This window comes from Bombus flavifrons, chromosome 16 (assembly GCF_040668555.2).
Source record: "Bombus flavifrons isolate JBK064 chromosome 16, iyBomFlav1_principal, whole genome shotgun sequence".
Lineage (NCBI taxonomy): Eukaryota > Metazoa > Arthropoda > Insecta > Hymenoptera > Apidae > Bombus > Bombus flavifrons.
Genome location: NC_138457.1, coordinates 10,540,453 through 10,562,689, shown reverse-complemented (window position 1 = coordinate 10,562,689; position 22,237 = coordinate 10,540,453). Strand labels below are relative to the sequence as shown.

Here is a 22,237-nt window from a genome sequence, read left to right as displayed (position 1 = left end):
TAAAACTCCTTTCGTATTTTTTTGTAGGTTTTTATTCTATTCTAGTTTTTCTTTTTTTTTTTTTTTTTCTTTCGGTTTCTAATTTTCATTGGAACTTACAAACCGTGAACTGCTGCTTCTCGATAATTAGGAGCAACGATAACGATTTCTCGATCCACAATCTAGTAATTTCTTGTTCCTTTGTTATCTTTCAAATGCAAATTCAAAATTTGAAATTTCTTTTGTCGAAGATATATCGGTAGCTGTTAACTGATTGAGCTGGTAAAAAAGTTGTAGATTGAAAAATCGCGACTTGCCATAGTTCAATAATTAGCCGGATGAGAGTGTGTGCTTATTACAAAACAATAACGTTGGGTCTGTTGTTAAATAACTATTTATAGCTTATGGCATAAAAAAAGCGTCCGAAGGCGAGAAATATGTCGTCGTGCAAAAATCGAAAGGTTTTCGTGGTTTTTCCTTAAAAATCCCTGAATTTCACGCTGGTAAGCGAATAAAAAGAAAATTGAAATAAACGAACGAAATAAGTGAAAAAAAAATAAGTAATTTAAATGAAAACGATAAATACAGAAATTTTAATGTAGAAGTATTCACGAATATGGTTCTTCCCATTTTTTCAAATTCAGAAGCAACTCTCGAGAAATATAGGGAAATTTCACTAGCAGCTTCGACTGCTACTGGCGAGCCTGATCGGGGAAAAACCAACAAGAATGAAGAATATCAAGGCGATCACTGCTATACACAGTTTAATTCATTGCATTTATCCTAGGCGGTTATAATAATAACTGAATTACAATTTCTAAATTCGAAATTGCACACCCGTTACGTATTACAATTATTTCGATTTACAATCTATTGTTATCCTTTATTTTCATTTCACTGGTTGCTTCTTCTTTGTCGGTTGAAACTTAAACTTTTCTTTTCTCTTTTAAATCAATCAAATCATTAATCAGTAGTTTAAATTTGGCGCCTCAAATATTCCAACCGATAGTGTAAGTATAAATATAAAAGCTACATCTTCCTGTCAATTTATTATCGATTACAGATATTGAAACGAACTGAAAATTAATAATAATAGTTAAGAGTAATAAAAATCCTCGCTGCGATAGAAATAAATCAAAGCAATCACCTCCCCGATCGTTACACATTTTTTTTTTTTTTTGTACGAGCTAGTACGTTCTCTATTTGACTAGAAGTTCTATATGCGTACTTATTTATACATAATTATGGCTACTACATATAGGAATACTTAATTAATTATAATCGATAGCCCTAAAATTTATATATTAACTTTTACAGTAATATGGCAACGGCGGTGACAGTAATACTATTTTTTTTTTTTAAATCTTGTTTTTATCCTCTAGATCCAACTAACGATATAAAAATAATTCGCAAAAATCGACGTATAAAAACAAAAAGAGAAAAAAGGAAAGATTAGGAAAAATCAAAATCGAAACGTAGAAGAAAGGTGTTCTTTCTTTTGATACTAGTCGCCGAAAGAAAAAATAGCTAAATTCTTCTTGGCCTTGGCCTACATAATTCAGATTAATTTTGAGAATATTTTTTTCTTTCTTCCTTCTTCCCTTTCTTTTTTCTTTACATTTGTAATTATTGTTCTACTCGATTCTTTGGTTCTTTTTGGTCAAACACTTCTCGATACTTTAATTTATATTACAATTGAACAGCGATGAATTGCAATTGCAACTATTTTAAATAACTTTTAAAAAATCTCGAATTCCCAACAAACATCAATTATAAATTTAGAATATGATATTTTTTTATATAAAAGGTTTAAACAAATACCTTTGGTAAAAAGATTGCTACAAAAATTCCCAAAAATTCTGCCACAACTCCTCATTTCAATCGCAATTGCAATTCTGGAAAAGAGAGTGAAATCTTTTCCAAAAAAAAAACAAAAATAAAAAGTAGTTCAAATAGAAAGATTATAAAAAAAAAAAAAAAAACGAAAATTGGTACATTGTGCGATGATTAAATACGAACCAAGGAAAAATAGAAAACGGGGAACTGCGTTTGACTGTACGTGGAATGTTTCGGTCTGCACTGATATTCGTTTTAAAGCCAGTAAGGGCTGCTTCGATGAAAAAAGAAGTGTAAAGACACGGCTTCTGTCGATCCAAAAACACTATCACTTAATACGAAATTAAGATTTCATCGAATAATTGAAAGCTCCTTAAACACACCTGACCTAATCAAGAAACGTAAAACGTAATTGCGTAAGAAGGTAACTAAATCGTACGAAGAAAATTCGGAAATTCAAGGATCCTAGCTTCGTTGAGTGGAACCTCTTACACTTTTCGCAAATGTAAACACTTCAACGTATGTCCTATGCAGAATGTTTCAGAAATAAGTGGCCAAACTTTGGTATCGTATTCTACGCTATACCACAGTTCGGCCACCTATTTCTGAATACCCTGTATATACGTGTAACGTGTGTACGTGTGTGTGATTGCGTCGTTGCGTGTAATTGTGCGATCGTGTGCGTACAGTCGCGTAAATGTGCGTGACAATGGAACGAAACGAAACTGTTGATTCAATTTAAGGGAAAAACAGTGAAGAATTCTTTCTCGTGTACGGTGCGCCATTTGTCCATAGCGTTACGAATCTTGCTCGAATCGTTGCCAAAAAATGTTTGACGAGTCGGAAATCGAATTTTAATTAAATATCTACTCATCAAGATGTTCACGTCTTTTTTCTGCATGCTTTGACAATCTTGCACTATTCTGATCTTATCTATCGAGTTTTTATGGTTTCACTTAAATCTCACTTCTTTCAATCAACGGCGTTTGTATGCTTTTTACACAATTTTAGCGCATTTTTTATTTAGTTTTCTAACCGAAAGGAACTGATCGAAAACCGAATAGTATAATATTATACGTATCCGACAGATGTAGGAATTGTAGATTTGCACGGAAAATATAAAATATTTTGTATGAGAGAAAAATATACTTTTTTCGTCGGTTTCTTGTGCGCGACTTGTGCGATCGGCGATGAACGTAACATGCTTATTCAACTAAAGTTAAAATAGTTGAATATTATTATACTACTCGTGAAAAAGGAAAATTGTATTATTAGCTTATAAATCGTTTCTTCCCAGGTAGAAAATTAAAGTGTTTGTCAAATGAAAAGTTTTTAAAGAAATTATTTCTTTTACCAAAAAAATTTTGAAGTTAAACTATTAACTAGAATAATTATTTGCTGTGTTAAAAAATTTTTGTTCAGCTTAATTTTCTACCTGAACAGATAACTATATTCTTTCCCTAATTTACAATAAAATCAGATGAAGGATCTCGAGATTCGAGTGTGCTTCGTGATTGGTCTTTGTGCGATTTACCGCGAAATGTATGAAAAATCTGGATTGATCATTGTGCGCCCTCTTTCAACATATTCCTTAATTCCATATTTTTGATTACAAAGGACCTAACTATTGACCCTTTGACCCATATAACTTTTTTTAAGTAAACAAGTAATATTATACAAGATTTTGAATCTTAACAAAATTTAAAATATGAAATTCACTCATTTGTATATAATTTTTTAGTTTCAAATATCGACACAAAGATAGATTTTTATATATGACAAATTCACTAGTTCTGGCAGTTAACAAAAAGATTGATCACAGTACTCAGTATTGGTTTAATAGATTGTCCAACGTTAATAGACTGACTCAGTCACAATCGGTTTAAAATACAAAATGACCAACGAGTAAAGGCAATATTATGTCCTCTGTAATTAATACAGCAATCAAATCTGATTATGATACAGAAAAGAATGTTTCTTTATCGAGAAATTCATTTTAAGATTGGATTCAGTACTTAAAAGCAGAATGGTAAATAACTGCAACTTCGATCCAGATGTATTTAGCTCGAAGGATTAATTAGCTGAAAGCTTTATTCCAAACTTTCTATTCTCTTCCAGATATAAAATTCAAATCATAAGATGAATTTCTCTAGTTAGAGAAACATTCTTGATGCTGTTGATATTAAAAGTTCCTACACAATTCTCTGCTTGCCTCAAAAGACAATTAGAAGAAGCGATTTACTAACAACACTCCACAACAGATATTATTTTTATAACATCGGTCAGTAATCTGACAAATTTTTCTCAGGGAGAAGTTCCTAACGTCTACAATCCCTGTTCATTGAATTAGAATGACGCCCTTCATTTGCCTTTAACTTTCCCATAAAAGATTTTACTAACACTTCTCCCCTGTGTATAACACAACGAGAACCGTTGAAAATTTTATGTGGTCTTAATTCAATCACCATGGACAATTGAACTAATACTATTAGTGAAACTTTACGATTCAAAAGTTACAGATTATCCTTTCATAATGGTAACAAATTTGTTGATGAAATATATAAGATTTTGCAAATCATAAGTTAATTGATCATTCCATTCAATGAAAAATGATAGAAGAGAGCCCTATAACTCATGAATTATCGGTTCGCTAATAATATAGTAATTACTAAATTATTACGCAAGAGGATTCAGGAATTGTACAAGTGAACCTACTTATATAGCAGCACTTTAGCAGCACATAATGCATAGCGTTGCGTAAACATTGTGGAACTGCATTTGAATCACTCAGTATGATAAGGAGAAAGGTTGAAAGAGCTGGCACAAAGAGGTGTCTGATAAAAAAAGTCGAGAAGGTATCCGCAGGTGGTCGGTAGTAGTAGCGGTGGTACATAGGTGTATCTCTTTTTCTCGTTCCCGTTCTTTCAGCCGTTCTCTCCCCCTCTGTCACGCGATCTTTCTCTCGGCAACCTGACAATCTCGCAGTCTCTCATTCTCACGCGCTCCCCCGTTCTCGCAATACATGTCTGTCGTGTTTATGCATGTGAGTGTGAGTGTGTGTCGGTCGATCGGCTCCACGACGGGAATATTTATCCTAATAGAGACCGCAGCCACGGAGATTATTGGCGATAATGACGTCTGTGACTGCGTCGAACACGAATTGAATGTTGTCGGTATCAGTAGCGCAAGTCATGTGGCAGTAGATCTCCTTAGTGGTTGACTTGTTTCTCGCCTCGAATTGCGCCTGGATGTACGCGGCTGCTTCACCGTACTCTTGCGCCCCTGCGGTCAGACAGAAACGTTTTCTTATTATTCATTTAACTTACTGGTGTAGGCCATTCTTCACTGAATTGTATTTCCCTATCGTTAAAAAGCTTTTTATGCGAAAAATTTTCCTAAGTTGTCGCACGCCCTTTATTCGATCAAAACATAAAAAATTAGAGGATCGCAGTAAAATCAAAACGGGAAGAGACTACATTTGGTTGTTTTGGATTACGTTTGTTTTCTTAGTGGGTGTTTCAGGAATTTCTTTAAAAAATTGAAAGTTTAACCCTTATGAACGAGGTCGGTAACATCTGGCAGGAAGTTCTGTTTTAGATTTGCTTTCTTCAGACGGGAGAGGTTAAGGAATGTGCTGCAATGTGAATTTTTTGTTTCTTCAGTGAGACAAATTGGGGGGGGGGGAGGGAGGGCGCGGTAAATGATTATTTTCAATTTGAATTGGTTTGCTTTGAATATGAGATTTGGAAGAATCTTTTCTGTCTAATGAATGTTTTGTTTTTATAAATAAGAAAAGAAACCGATAATATTTGAATGGATAGTGTTTAAAATTTTAACTTTTTGTCTTTGAATGTTTTTTGGAAGATCACTTTTGTGTTATTTCTTACATATTTCAACCTTTGCGATTACGCAAAAATGAAAAAAGAAGAAAGGAAAGCGAAAAAGAGAATCAAAATTGAAATTATTTAATTTATTCTACAATTTCAGCTTCTATTACCTAAAAATAATGTTCACACTCGTACCGAAAATTCAGAAGATGGATGACATACGATGAACGATACGTATTTAGATCAGTGTACCTCAAACAAGAGGATGTAGCTCTCTTGTGGGGCGTGAAGGAATTCCAAGGGCAGCAACAGACTACGGACTTTTTATAACAATGAGAACTTCCCGCATTTATTTTTACATCACATGTAACATATGATCTTCACTAATAGATTACGCTATAATTTTCGAAATTATACGGATTTCTTTTTACTGAAATGCAATACATACTGGGCGCTCTATAAATTATTGACTAGATCAATAAAGGTTAACAAGAACAATATAAAATCTTTTAACTGCAATTTTCGCAATAAATAAAAAAAAAGAAAAAGTTTAATACTGATGGTGAAAGCGTGCATTTGACATGGAAGTAGATTAATCTTTAATTCTTCGTTCACAAAATTCTATGGATATAAATGTGAAAAATATTTTCTTACCGGCATATTCGGGGAAGCAAATGGTGAGCGGAGACTTGCGAATTTTCTCCTCGAAAAGATCCTTTTTGTTCAAGAAGAGAATAATCGAGGTGTCAGTAAACCATTTGTTATTGCAAATTGAGTCGAACAGTTTCAAGCTTTCTTGCATTCGATTCTATAACAGATAATTAACATGCAAACATTAATAATAATTAATGACCAAAGATATATAACTATAATATAATATGATTTTAAATGTACAAAATATCGCATGAAAAATAGAGGTATAGAAAGAAATTTGTAAAATAATGTAAATAGCAAATCATTCCAGTGGATTGAAGAACGAGGGGTTAATCAATGGGGTCGTTCCACGAGAACTCGTTAATTTCCAACAATTGCAGTTTATCACGTTTTCTTCCCACGTAGGATTCACCATATGCATCTCGATAAGTAGCGTGTGCATATATATATATATATATAATGGCGCGAAAAAAATGTTGGAATCCTCTCTTTATGGTAGAACAGGTAAAGAGATAAAAAGCACTTAGATATGTAGAGGACCTTTTTCATATACGATTCTGTCAATTATTAAGTATTAAATATATTTCATCATAAGAAGTACTTTATTCTTCAACAGCTTCAAGAAAAATATCAAATAAATATAAAATAACAGTTCGTGAAATACATAAGAAAGGCATAACAAAGTGTGAAAAAGTTCTCGGGAATGATTTGACGCCAAATGGACCCGTAACTTACAAGTTTCATTGTGTGAACTCGAGAGTGAATTGACTGTCTCGATTTTTGATGCAGGCTAATTCACTGCAATGCAGTGGAAGTATAAAGTGAATTCTCCTTACCGTTATTATTAAGAAAATACTAGGTATACCTAGCATGAGGAAAAATGAAAAATATACGAATATTAATCGTTCTTTACGGTAATTTCTTACCGGAAAAAAAGAAAATAAAACATTACAATATATCGTAGATATGTTATCTTTAAAAGGGTCTACAGTTCATGATACATATACTATGTATATTTCTATCGTATATCGTACACCTATCGTAACGTGAAGAGGAGACTTTTTTGAAAATCCGAAGACTCTGGAAACTTGTATGTGTTTTAGAATTCCCTTGTTCACTTATAAAGTTCCAAAACTCTTGATATGGTAAGTGGAGATCAGTGCAGTTTAGTTTCCCTTGGCTTCTTCAATTACTCTATTGTTACGAATTTCACCATCGCACCGTGAAATATCACCTGTCCTTTTGTGTATACACTATGATCTCGTATCACATTAATATAAATAAACTAGTTACAAAAAATCGAAATCTTCCAGTTTTTTGTCTAATTATTTAAAACATTGAAGCTAATAAAACAAAACTTTATTTAAATGAAAATGATATCGTTTAATATCGTCTTAGTTTTATTGTCATTTACTAAACTTTGTTTATATTATGTACTACTAAAAAAGGTGAAATTGTCAAGTGAAAAAAAAGTGCAAATACTTACCGTCGTTTCGTCTTCGTGCAGGACTTGATCGTACTCGGACATCGCAACGCAAAATATGATCGCGGTAACATCCTCGAAGCAATGGATCCATTTCTTACGTTCGCTTCTTTGGCCGCCCACGTCGAACAATCTGCAAAGAAGCAATGGTATATCGATGAACAAGGGTTCAGAAATTCATTGGATAATTAATTAACAAATTGAAATATGTCAATCTGATTTTATTGATATTTCTATCCTCCTATTACATTTTTATAGAAAATAGCAATGAAAAACAATATTACATTTATCTAAATGTAGTTCTCTTAAATTTTATTAAAAAGAGAATAATCAATGCATGCACGCACGCACACATACACACGATTGTGTTTAGAGACAATGGAAAAATAACACGATAATACAAATTTTCAGTTTTCTAATTGTGAAGCACAAAATAAATTGTCAGTTTTAATTACATGATATTTGTGTAAATGTAAATTATATCTCTATATAAATACATAATTATATATAAATAATGTTAGTATACTATTAAGAAAGCTAAATGCAAATGTAAATTATACACCTATGTAAATAGATACAAATAAGTGTGAAATATATCTACAAAGAAACATTTCTTAAAGTGACATTAATTGAAAGAAGGAATGCATGTGCTCAGTTTCTTAAATTGTCATCCCAATGATTCATGCTCAATCATTCATAAGTCATTGCTCTCTCCCTTTAGCCTACCCATCTCCTGCCTCTTTACTCAATTTCTTTTTTTAACCACTGAGATCAATGTTAACAATATTCCCCGTGGCAATATGTTCCTTGATTTTTAATGTTGTTACCATGCCAGAATCTCCAAATATTTTTATCTAAAAATTATATTACTACAGTGTACCACTATTTATAATTAATTTACAATTAAAAGGATTAAATTACTAGTAAATATGTAGATATTTCATATCTAAAATTTGTGTACATCATGTATTACATTACATTAATAAGAACAAACAAAATTGTATACATTATTACGCTCATACAAGATAAGAATAATCATTCGATTGCAGAATAGAAAACAATCTCCTGTCTGTTGTCGGTACACCCTAAAATCTCCAAAAAGATAACATTTTTTTCATATCAGTGGTGTTGATAAAGTTACACCTGTATCCACCTTTGGTCGTAAGGATTAGATCAAAACGAGTCAGTCTTTTACTTTCTTGTCCTTGTTTCTTTGTATTGTATTCATTTTCGTATTAGATAATTGTATCAAGTATATCCTTCTGTTAAGTTAACTATTCTTTACAATACTGTATCTAAAAGTTCATTTTCCTCCATTGTATGATTTCAATGCCATCTGGTGGCGATAAGAGAGCACTTTAATATGACATAGTTGAAAAGGAGAATAACCTGTCAGGTCCAAAGATATGTGTCCTTTAAAAATAGACGATAAGTTCATGAAGTTTCGCAGAAGATCAATAATATGGATAATGCTATGGTTAGTAATATTTCTTACGTATGTAAATTTTCTGTTTAACATTTATTATGTTTAACGTGTATTATCAGAATCGTTTTTGTGCGTTTTACGCGAATAAACATCTGACCCGGGTACTTACTTGAAATTAAGATTCTTGAAAGAAAAGTGGACTTCGACTATTCCCGTTGTTTTAACACGGGTCCTTAAAATATCTTGCTCCGTAGGCTGATAATCCCTGGCCCCTAATCGGTCTAGATCATCCAGGAAACTGGAATTTCAAGGCAAAACGCAGGACCGTTAGTTATATTTTTAGAGAATTCTTCAAAATATCACAGATTAAACGATCTAGAGAACCATTTTCCTAATTATATACGCATATTTAAAGGGAAATAAAAGGAAATAAGAAAAAGTGTTCGAAATTATTCTGAAAATGTATTTTATAATTTTTTCTTACTATATTTTAGGTTAACTTTTCATTCCTAAAAGATTTAAGATATTTATATAATCTACTTTAAATGACACTTTCACACGTGGTGTTAAGTGTTTCCAGAGACTTCTAGAGAGTAAATGACATTCCCCTCGTTCTAAATTCAGGTCGTAACCGAGATCGTGTTCGATCGATTTTCCCACTTCTTGTGATTTAGCATTCATTGCCAAAGTTGGATGCACTTGTAGCCAGGCACAAGCACTTTCATCTTATCGCGCTGCATGGTTTTTATATTGGTTTTCGTGGCTCGTACGTACAGATATCGGCCAGGCTGATCGATATCGGGTGTCCAGAAAAAATGGCACGCTATTAATATAAAATAACAAAACGTTACCATGCGTTGTTCGATAATTCCTTGTCATTTTGTTCTGCTTATGTTACCGTGTTGATTAATTACTATAAAATGTGGATATTTAGTGTCAGTAGATTAAGAATATTGAAAGTATATTAATAATGATATCATAAATGGATATTAATATCTAATATTTGAAATGTTAAATGTTTTATCACAAAATATTTAATATATTTGAATGTTGAGTAATAATTAAGTTGACAGATATATCTGTATATATCTGTAGTATATAATAATGATAGAATAATATAAAGAATAAAAGGCAATTATACAGCATTAGAGTCCATTGTTATCTATAAAATATCCGATATATGGTAATAATAATCACAATAGATCCGCTATCGCAACGATCGTAAGTAAGTAAGCATGTACAATATGTATGCAACACGCTAGTTGAGGTTAGATTTACACGCATGGATCATCTTTCGTTGTCAATAACTCGAAACGCTGATAACCAATAACCGAGAAAGAAACAGCTTACATTTCTAAGAAATCTCATATTTACACTTGCAGACATCCTGTATACGTGAGCTGTAACGTGACTTTATCACCAGTTGCTTTTCGAAAACATCGTAGATCACCCGCGTTTCGGTTACTAGCGTTTACAACCATGAGGCATAAGGTATAGTAGTTAAAATATATAGGGTGATCGAATACATATAGCGCTCTCATACTTATATTGAAATCTTTATATCGAACAATATGTGTATAGAAAAGTCGAAAGTGTCAAGAGATATAAAACAATCACTTCAAAACATATGGTACAAACAGTAAAAAGTATAACGATTACTTTATAACATTCGTTTTCTAATTTAATTATTATTGTTAAAAGCAGTCGTACGACAAGACTTTATGCTTGATAATCATTATTGTTAAGGAAAATTCTAAAATATAATAAAATTCTAAAAAAAATATTTTCCTAAAACAGGATACTGGTAGATTAACAAGAACAAAATAAAAAAGTTAGCAGTTTCATGAAATCGCATTGAAACTGTTCTCATCAGAAGGAACGCTCCCGGGAGGCCTATCAGAATTTTCGTGTCCTTGCACCCGATTTTCTCGCTTTATCCTAACCCCATTTTTTCTTCGTCTTGCTTGCTAATTATTAAGTGTCCAATTATTACGAATTTCCCAACAACGAGTGATGTTTTGTCCCTATTGTTGTACGTTCCACCCCGTTGTGCTTCAACATTCTTGCGTATCGCTATACACACATATTTCCTTGTTTCTCTCTTTTACTCTCTCTCTCTCTCTCTCTCTCTCTCTCTCTCTCTCTCTCTCTCTTTCTCTCTCAGATCGTACAGAGAACGGAAAGAGAAGCAGCGGTATTAGAATGAAAAGAGAAACAATTGGGGCTGGGGGGTGAAAACGAGCGAACATAGTAAGGCAGAGAAGAAAGAGTGGTGGGGATGGTGTCGGCGGCCATTTTAGGCCACGTGACACGGGCGTGGCGTGACGTCATTGACGATCAATACGCCGCTGAACCTAAATAAGAGAGAAAGAAAAAGGGGAAAAAAGACGAAAGAGAATGCTCGGATCCCTCCAGTTGCACTATTTTTTTTTCTATTTTTTATTGCCTACATTGCCTGGCGAAATTAGGTTCGTCTCGAGTGCTGTGTCCACCGGTGGTTTACGATCGGTAAAACTTGAATTAAGCTTTTAGGTTAGATCTACTTACGTTTCAGAACGTTCGGACTTTTGGAGCAATTTGGGGTTTTATTTCTCTCTCTCTCTCTCTCTCTCTCTTTTGATTATTTGTAGAGTCGAGTACAATTGTCTGGGTTGAAATTAATGTTACATATAGGGACATTTCTGGAGATTCGAAAGAAAGATTACGAGTACCAGGGTATTGACAATTTGTTTTGGAAAAATTTACTTTCCTGGGAGAATATAATTTGGGATATTGTAAACTATACAGATTTGTTTGTATAAACTTTTTCTCTGTATATTTAGGGGCACGTAGTTTTGTTAATGTATTAATAGTGCGAATTTAGAAAATTTTTATATTTTCAATATTGAGGGTCTCATGATGGTACTGTTCACAGAATTTTATTTATGAAAAATGGCGCAGCAATATAAATAATAAAAATATTCCAAGAGGATTTTAAGCTTTCTTTTTATAATAAAAAAAGAAAAGAGAAGATATTAAAAAATTTCATTTTACATGCTTTACTGCTTTTCCAAGCAATTATTTCGTTTTAAGTTATAAGTTAAGTAAATAGTAAATTTAGTCCCACCCGATATGTAGTTGTAGTTACGTCTGAATCTACTTCGTATCTTGTAAAATCTAAATTCGAATTTCAAACTGAGATTAACGCATCAAATTATCGGATAATAATTTTCTTCTAACCTTAGAAAATGTTATAATCTCTTTTATTTGTTATTTTATTTATTTTATTTAAAACAATTTTTATCTTTCCATTTTTATGTAACGTAATTTAATAATCCTAATGAATGTTGATAACTAACACAAGAAAATAGTACTTTTATGGCTATATGCATTAGAAAACATACGAAAATATCCGCAGAGGAGTAATGCAATAAATCGTGACCCTTCTGTTCGATGCTTGTTGCTACGCACACTATAATCAGGACACAACAGGTTGCTAACAGAGACTGGTCATTAAACAATTTGCCATATGACGTCATAGTACCTACATCGTTCAATTGCGAAAATCTAATGAATAATTTCTATCATTACTTACGCGCCGACTTTAATAACTAACTAATAACTAACCAACATAAACTGAATTAGTTATACATTAATCATAAGTTTTTACCAATTTGTTGATAAAAAGACGATATTTTAAATGCATAGAGACACGTATTTTGCGACGGATAATGTTACTACCATCAAGATTACTATCTCCGAGGATGTGTCATGCTTTCTAGATGGATTAGATGTAACCTAATCGCCATCTATTGTCTTCATCACGGAATCATTGCCATTGTGCTTGCGTATTCTATGTGCTGACAGTTCAATATTCAACTAGATATAATATTTTTCAGTGACGTGTCACATCAGCTTTTAGAATTAAAATATTATTATGCACACAGGTTTGGTAAATTTACTTAAGTTTGAAAATAAATCTGCATAATACAACATATTTGGGTTTTATGTTTAATATAGGCGGAAAGATACAAATCTTCTTGAAAATTTTCGTGTAAGAAAATAGCAAAATAAAGCAAGGTGTTCTATTTTGACACGTTTTTTCTAGAACGCAGAGAGAGTATTTAAAAGAACGAATTTAAATCTTGTTGAATTTCGATTTTACGAACTAAAACATTAAATTTATAATAGTGTAAATTGATTGGAAATGTTTCATTTTCTGCGTTTTCCAATTTCTCGATTTTAATATTCTTTACGGTTAAATATTGGTTTTCTTCGAATTAGAAGTTATCGTCTCCTGAATAAATAGTACGAGTGTAATGTATACTGAAACGATAGAATTACAAATGACGTTAAATTACTGATCTCCGGCCAAACAGTAATTAATTTCTTGGTGGTTGGCAGGTCTCGCTGTTGAATATGAATGGAGCCGTGAAAGCTTCAGTTTCTATTAGATTTGGATCTACTCCAAATTAGGCGTTAGAGGTACCAAGGACTTTGGCAGATTCTCCCTGGGTTATGTTTATTTGTAAATATTCTCCCTATAATAAAACCGTGTCGATGGTCGAGTTAAGAAACTATAGAAAATCGAATATATAGAAATATAATAATATAAGATTCAGAAACGTGTAAACGCTTGTGAATTTTTTCAGAATTAATATTTTGCTTCCTTTTCTTCTTGTTCTATGTTTGTTCTATTATTATCAATTTTATAATTTCATCTAATAATTTTCTCTCTTCTATCTAATAATTGAACTGAATCTAAGCTGAAGCTCGAGTTAGAAAGCTTGACTTTATGCTTTTAAAATCCCTTTAAAAAACCCTTTTAAAAGCCCGTTTAAAAAACCCAGTAGAGATAATTTTGATACAGTATCCTGTTGAGCGATTAGCCCGCTCTTAATGCACCAATTTACACAACATTTACATTTTCACAGTAGCATGACAACTTTTCTTCTCGACGAAATATTTTTTTTTAAGTAGAAACGGTATCGAGGTCTTAGAGACGAGGATGATCGATCGATTTCTTTGAAAGTTCAATGAAACATTCCTGATGTTACCGATAAATTACCTTCGAGCTAGGGCTGTTTCTCCGAGATTTTGTGAACTCTAGATTTTATCTAGAAAAGTTATAGATTGGTAAATAGTGGATGTGACAAATTTACTCACTATTTCGCCGAGTCGTTGAGTTGGTACTCGTTGCTCCTGCCAAAGCATTCCTGGACCCCGCTGTCGGCCCAAAGTCTATTCATCGCAGCCAAAAGCTCCTCGCTGAATGGTTCCGTGTCCTCCATTCTTTGGATCACGTCGAACACCATTTTCGCGTCCGGCTGATAAGCAATTTTCAAGTTAACTCGATTTACAGAATACATATATATGGCAGTTATTGTAAAGTAAACATCGATAACACTATATTTCTCCAATATTGAAACAATATTTTGTATTTTTCTTTTGTTTAACTGATGTTTGCTTGTTAACGCTACAAAGATCGTGTGGATTAATTTCGATCTATCAAAGAAATTATCAAAGAAATTATTAAAGGAATTAAAATCAGTTGAATTTATGCCAGAAACATGTACGAAGAAGTTGTTCGATTTACTCATATTGAAAAGAAAAAGGGAAAGAAAATACAGAATAAAAATTTGCCGATCTTATACGACTTAATTAAAAAGCGGAAGTACTATCCAAATTAGGTTAAAATGCTGAAGTGGATGTGCACTGTACGCTCTTTTTGAATGTGCCCTTGCCAAATGCTTCAACAAGTGAACACTACTTAAACACTTAAGATGTAGCAAGACGAGCAAGTGGAGGTGTATACGACGTACATAAATCTCGTTATACGTGTGCCAGTATTTATTATGCTCTTCCCTTCAACGATTTTAGAACCGCGAAACATACGTTTCTCTATTGTGTTTTCTTCCCTTTCTTTCTTCCATTTCTTTCTTCCTTTCTTTATACCTGAAGTGTATTATTTAATTATAACGTTGTCTATGTATTTCTCATCTAACGAGACGATACCTATTATATAGGTTGGTGCTTCGTATTATATAAAAAGAACTTTTCGAAATAACGATTATACTAGAGATTATAAAAGATTACAAAAGAGAACATGTTACCGTTGATACGAGTTTGGACAATGTAATTTAATAGATAGAAAAGCGGAGAGGGTGGAAGAGATCGTAATAGAATAAATTTGAAAGAAACGATCGTTTGACGTGTAAAAAGAAATGAAATGAAATAATTTAACGTAGAATCTGTATCGCCACACGTGATCAAACTTTTAGCAATATTTAACGAGTACGAGGAGAGCTTCGGCATGTCGAAGCACAACAAGATTTTGATATCTAACGAGAGAAAAGCATTTTGATTTATTAAAACCATTGGAAGAAAACACTGATTCGCAATGATGACTACGGCGGAATGAATCTGACCAAAGTCGTTCCAAGCTACCAGAGATACTACAAAAAGCTTGTGAAATGGTACGAAAGTATACAAATGGTACGAAATGGGGCGGCGGGCGGGGCGTGGAGGGAGGGAACAATCGGCTCATATTGCCTAATAAGAAAAATATTATTAATAAACAAAAAAAGGGGAAGCCTACCGAAGAGAGATCAGATTGAGAAACACTGGGTTCGAGGAGCCGGATCAATCGGCACTCGAGGCAACCCATCGTGCTCGTTGTTTTCGAGGCAGGGGTTCGTTTATTGGCTCTAAGGTAAACGACGCAGCCGCGATGCTGCACGATCGGTAAATATGCCGAGGATGGTGCTTCAGAACCTGGCTCGAGATGCGCATCGATCGTTTAAGTGCTCGGGCTATCGATAATTTTTGACTTCCCGGCAGACCGCTAACCTTTACCCTTTAATTTCTACCGCTTCCGCCGCCTACTTCCGCCTCTCGCTTTTCCTAACGGAACTCCGTCTATTTCTTAACTTTGCAGATTTTTACCTTTTCTTATCTACTTCTATTTCAGAAGAAATTACGAAGCTTATCCATTGACCCTTGATTCGGCTTTTATTTAATCGTGTAATCTTTCATTTCGTTTAATTTCTGTTGCATTGGTCGTCTAATAGATTCATCAATTTTTGTCTATATATGTACTGCAAATCTTCTAGCTGAAACCGATTTCCTCTTCCCAATTATGTCACTCGTCTAACAAACCAATCGCCTTAATTCAATTTTTCATGTCTCCTTTCGAAAGAGTATTTGCTGGAAACACGAGTCTGCAAGTGTCCTCGCGTTTGTGTCTGAGTTGTGTGCTGCTTCGGCCCTGCTTCGGACCTGCCACGGTCCTACAATCTTTCCATCTTGTTTTCATTTCAACGAAAAGAAGGTGTTTTAATGTTGAAAAAAAAAAAAAAAAAAAAAAAAAAAAAAATCTCGACAACGACGGGTGTCAGTAACCATTGCTTTATAGTTACCTGACGCTTAAGAAATTGTCTAAGAGTACTATTCGGTCGAAAACGGTCCAGAGAATACAGCGGAGTTAAAGAGAACCTAATCACCGTAAGTATCGCTTCAACTTACCTCCCGTTCATTGGTCGAAAAGTTGATGTCCAAATTCGGCATCGCTCTGAGAATAGCGACTAGAGATTGTATCGTGTTGCTGTATACTACGGGCCTGTACTGCTTGAAGTCTTCCGGTGTAAATCCGCTTTCATGGATAATTCTGGGAAAATAAATGACGGACATCTTGTTAAGGCCAATTCGGCGTAACTCATCCATATATTCATGGTGACAGGCAATTAATTTTAGTCAGGTTTCCACGATAATATAGATAGTTTAGAGAAAAATTATTATCGAGTTGTAAAAATTGCACTAACATTTAATACGAACTCGTCGTGTATCTGTGCGTATTATTTATTTTTAGATTTCTATACTGAAATTATTATATCGAAACGTTGTTCGTTTTAGTAAACTCTACTTGGTAAAGGTAGTTGAAAGTTGAAGCTAACTTCATCCCTACATTAGAATTTCGTAATAATTATTTCTCTTTGAACGCTTTAAATTAAATTAGTAATCCAGAAACGTTCTGCGCAGTTGAACACGCACGCCTTTGTTCATGGGACACCATGAATGGGTCCATTGACTGCAAAACAAGATTTCAAACACGTTCCACCAGCCGCTGGTCTTTCAACGTTGAAATGACGGATTTTTCGAGGTGAACAACCGATTTGTTATAGCGTTAATGAAACTTTTTTTTATTCCGCAGAAGATTCGATATAATAATTTACGCATATATTTTGTATGTATGCATGTGTATGTACAAATATGCGTGTACAAAAAGTTAACGCAACTCGATTTACATGTGATTTTGTAATTAAAGTAGGACGGAGGGACGCAAACGGACCAATGGTTATCAAGTTTCACGCGTAAACGAAAGTCTCCATTTGGACTGCAGTTTTTTTTAATTTCGTTCGTAAAGATACGAGATTGCATAAACATATTAAAAAATTTGTTAGCTGCTTACTTCATTTGTTTAACGATGGTACTTTTCCCAGATTCTCCGGCACCTGAAAATCGAAAAGAATAACGTAAGCACGAAACGTGTAACGAATAATGTAGAATCGGTAAGAAACGCGGAAAAATATAATTGGCTAACGTCACTGGATAGTAGGTGATTCATAGGTCGTTTCATTTCATTTCATTCATTTAATCTTTATTTATTATATTGGTAGATCTTTGTCGACGAAAGGTTCAGTTTCGTTCGATTGGAAATAATAAGAAATAACGAAACCGAAATTTCTACCGAGGCAACATAGGAGGCAACATAGGAGGCAACATAGGAGGCAACACAGAAGGAGCGTTTATTTCGAGTCGATTTATCTATCTCTGTATAATATTGTAAAACTGTAGAGACGAAAATGAAATAGAAACGAATAGTAAACGAACTTAAACTCTTGGAAAGATAAAAGATCAAAGAACACGATTTGTACGAAAAACTCGTAGACGCCCTCTATATATGTATAAGATGTTTACGGTCTAATAGCCTAATATCTCGAAATGAGATGGTAGGATAGCTTTTAAAGAATTCCCCATAATTTCCTACTAAATTTTCAGGCTTATCTCATTTTCCCCACAAGTGTCATAATATTTATGTACAGGGAAAGAAGTGTGCACGGGCGGAAGCTGCGGCCCGGAAATGACGTGGCACACTGTGGCAGCGGAACTTGTTTTCCTGCTTATGGGTGGCGAGTCTCTCCCCCTGTTTTAAAAAGCTCTTTCATCTCGAACCCGTTCAGTCTACTACGTACGCTACTTCTGTCGATCGTCTGGAACCGGTCGGATTCTACTTTGCTCGAATCTGGCACACAGCGAAACGACACGTCTCAACATCGTAAACAACTCTGACGACATGTTCAGAATGTCGAAGCTTGACTATCGTGAATTTATCTTTCGATATATAACTTTCGAATTCTTGTTCCGTTCTCACAATTAGGATACAGGTATTTATGCAAATTCACGTTTCTATAAATACGATTTCTAAAAAAGAAAAAAGTGGAATCCAGCTAGAGAATCGTTTGATCCACTATATTATATCGATATGTACTAAATTAGAGGAGGAATTTCTGGTTTTTAATCAAAATTTCTAACTATTATATGAAAAAAGAATCCCTAAAAATCGTACTTTTGACGATAAAACCAATTGCGTCATCTAATTGATGCCACGAACTCATCAAGTTGATTCACTCAAGTCCGGTTATACTCGAAACTATCGCTGTGTCACGCTTGTCATAACGCGTATGTACTACTCAAACTAATTAAACGATCGTTTACTCAAATGGTTTTATTCTCACACGAGAACTCTCACATTCGTTAAGCCTTCGAACGCTTAGCATCTTTTACGAGGGTGACTTGATAAAGCAGCGAGAAAGCTAAGAAATAAGAGATGAAAGTTGTACGAGAAAACAATAACTTGTAAAAGAAAATTTACGTGAAATTATTCAGATACATATCGTATATACACACACGCGCACGCGCGCGCGCGCGCGCGCGCATCGTGAGTGATACTTAATAAATTCAGAAAACGTAATTATCGTAAACGGCGCCATTATTTATACCCTATCGCTTTTATCAACTATTCCGGTTAATATTACCGATATCCTCGTTTTGCTTTCACTCTATTTGTTGTTACGTATGTTATCACGAACGATACGAATTTTACGATTCTAGGCAACACCATGATCGACGCACAGTGCAATACGAACGCCAATAAATTATCGTTCGTGTGCTACAGTCATTGGAAACAATGATCGTACGTACTGTCGTTCGTATTCCTCACGATGATAGAGACACGTATTTAACAAACTGAAAACTTATTTTCCAATTTACAATTCGTAATACTACGAAAATTATCTGCACATATCCTCTATTCTCCGATAAAGCTTCTCTTTTTTACCAAGTTTCGTATTTCACTTTAGCGATGTTCAAAATTTTTGTAAATACGTGAGTTGTATTTTTCTGAATATATGCACACACGCACGCACACGCACACGCACACGCACATATATATGCACACGTATATATAAAAGCTGCAATTAGACTATGGACCTTGAGGCAAATTTGTATTTTTGAAAATTTAATTACAAGCTTCTGTTAAAATGGAAAAGTATTTCGTTATAGAAGAGGAACGTTGGAAGATTTTTAGTGGCAATAATTTTTTGCGATAAGAATCAAAGTAGATAATTGAACAACTTCTCAGATTTAAGTATTATACCAGTCTCGTTCAAATGTACGAAGAAAGATTCTGGAATACAATACGCTAAAAATACAGAGAATCGGTCTATACAAATCTAATTTTACATCGCTAAAAGCTAGGTAGTTAATTCAGCAATTGACTTATTTTGTAGATCCGATCGAGTCTTTGCAATCACGATTTTAATCGTCATCTTCATTCCATTCTTCTTTTTAATACGACATTTGAGCGATAAAGAGCTTGGAGATATAACAGATTTATTATACCTGCCCCATCAAGCTACTTTTTATAGTAAATGTTATACTCGTTACTCCGTTATTTTCGAAATTCATGATAATCCATATTTCCTATATAGAGTTTTTTTTTTGTTATTTCTTAATTTCTTAATTTCGATATAAATTTCATTCGAACGCTAAACAGAACTTATTTAATCTAGCTAAATGGTCAATCTTCGTTACTTCGTGTTGTAGATGTATCGATATCTAACAGAAATATTCCTTTTAGTTGCAATAGCTATATTTATGTAGCAAATATAAAATGTAAATGTAATAAAAGTATTTTATAGTAATAGGTCGAAGTAACCAAACGAGTTAACACGAGTTAACGCGCAGATGTTGAAGCATCGGGTGAGGATCGATTTACGAAAATTCTCACAATTCGATCGATCGAGGCAGAAACAAAGAATTCCTGATTTTCTGCTTGGTATTCAAACCCGAGATTATCCGAGGGAAATCTGGGTCCTGTTTATTGGTGTTACCAATGACGTCATTCCTTTTGCTTGCGTCTTCCACGAGTATTTTCATCCCATTTATGCTGCAGGAAACGCACACGGTCGCTCTCTCTACTCCCAGTCTCTCCGCTCCGTGTACATATATCATTCGCTAATTCGAACGCGAGTTTAATTTCTGTCTGTCGATTAATAACACGCGTGAAACAACCAGAAAGCCGGCACTTTTTTCTCCCAAATTCGTTTCTTTCTTCCCATGGAAATAATTGGCAGCCCATTATACTTGTAAATTTCTCTCTCCCTCTCTCTCTCTCTCTCTCTCTAATAATCATTATTTTCTCACTATCTTGGTTTACGTTTAAGTTGGCGCTTCCATTTTTTGTCAAAATAGACGAAATTCCATTTCTCAGGGAATTAGTATCTCGACTAATCGATAATACCGCGAATAAGATAATTATAGAATAGCCAATTAATTTTAATAACTCTTGTAAAGAAAGAGACATAAATAAAAATCTTACATTTCGAGGAATTAATTCTTTCGTAAATGAATAACGTCGAACACGAAACGATCGTAGAGTATAAATTCTCCAATTTTCACAAATCATTTGTCACTTTTCACAGAGAAAAGTATACAAATAAACAAATAGAAATTAGATAAAAGCCCTATTTTCCAGGAAATTAATTCCTCGTTGGCGCGAAAGTGACGCGATTGTATCAGAATCAGGCATTTTGCAAGAGCACGTCCGCGATAATAATTGCACACCAATTATCATCAGGTTCATTAATTTCGAGTCACGTTATCCAGACCAGTCGTTAAAAACAAACGACAAAGCCGGGCAGAAACTGAATTTACGAGAACAGCCAACCAATTAACGGAGATACTCGAATTGTAGGGCTCTCTGCTGAAATTCCTTCGAATCGAAATTTCTCGCAAACACTCGCGGTCGAAAAAGTGACGCGCCTGATTAGCTAATCGATTAATTATATTGTTCAGCGTTTCCTATTCCACGTATTAAATCATTATTATAGTAATATAAATTAAGAAGGTATAAATTAAGAATGAAGGTTTTTAAAGATACACTTGGATATTATTTAAGAAAATTATCAAGCTATTATACAAAGATCGTACAAAATGTTCAGATTAAAGAAGCTTTGGGAAATCTATTCAATTTTATAGCGTTTCAAGCTTTTATATTTAATGTTCGAATAGACATGTTGCCCCCATTAAGAATACGTAATTACATTTAACAAAGATTTAGTTTAATCCGGGCCCAGAACAAGTAATCCGGAGACGAATTCGGTCAATTTTATTAATTGGGACAATTATTTAAACGCGTTTAATGCATAAATGCTACAACAAATCTAACCACGTGCCAAATATAACTTTTCGTAGCAACTGTCAGTTACGTTTACATCTTTTGATCACACGCGCTTGCTCGGTTAAGAAAAAGTTCGCAGTTCGTGAAAAAGACTAAATTTATTATGTTTCTTAATGGTTATATTGTAATTAGAAAGGTGTTCTTTAAACAGCTACAAATGGCAAGTCGGTGATTACATAATGAACACCTGTCTCTTTAGTGGATCTATATTCGTTATTTATACCGTGATTAATTTAGGCTCGGTATAATTTAAT

At 33.8% G+C, this 22,237-nt stretch overlaps 1 protein-coding gene across 3 annotated transcripts in view; it reads right to left on the bottom strand.

Moving 5' to 3' along the window:
- Positions 1 to 28: 28 nt before the first annotated feature.
- Positions 29 to 22,237, bottom strand: part of Galphao (G protein alpha o subunit) — a 32,997-nt gene continuing 10,788 nt past the window's right edge. For 2 of the 3 annotated variants that reach the window (XM_069130401.1, XM_069130402.1), the window contains exons 3-9: positions 17,652 to 17,694; positions 16,709 to 16,850; positions 14,351 to 14,511; positions 9,375 to 9,503; positions 7,783 to 7,912; positions 6,297 to 6,450; positions 29 to 5,097 (exon numbers count right to left, since the gene is read on the bottom strand). In XM_069130401.1, the coding sequence (XP_068986502.1) occupies positions 4,910 to 5,097; positions 6,297 to 6,450; positions 7,783 to 7,912; positions 9,375 to 9,503; positions 14,351 to 14,511; positions 16,709 to 16,850; positions 17,652 to 17,694 (947 nt within the window). In that variant the 3' untranslated portion in view covers positions 29 to 4,909. Of the gene's footprint in view, positions 5,098 to 6,296; positions 6,451 to 7,782; positions 7,913 to 9,374; positions 9,504 to 10,555; positions 10,659 to 14,350; positions 14,512 to 16,708; positions 16,851 to 17,651; positions 17,695 to 22,237 lie in introns of those variants that run through there. The other variant, XM_069130403.1, reaches the window with a different exon arrangement.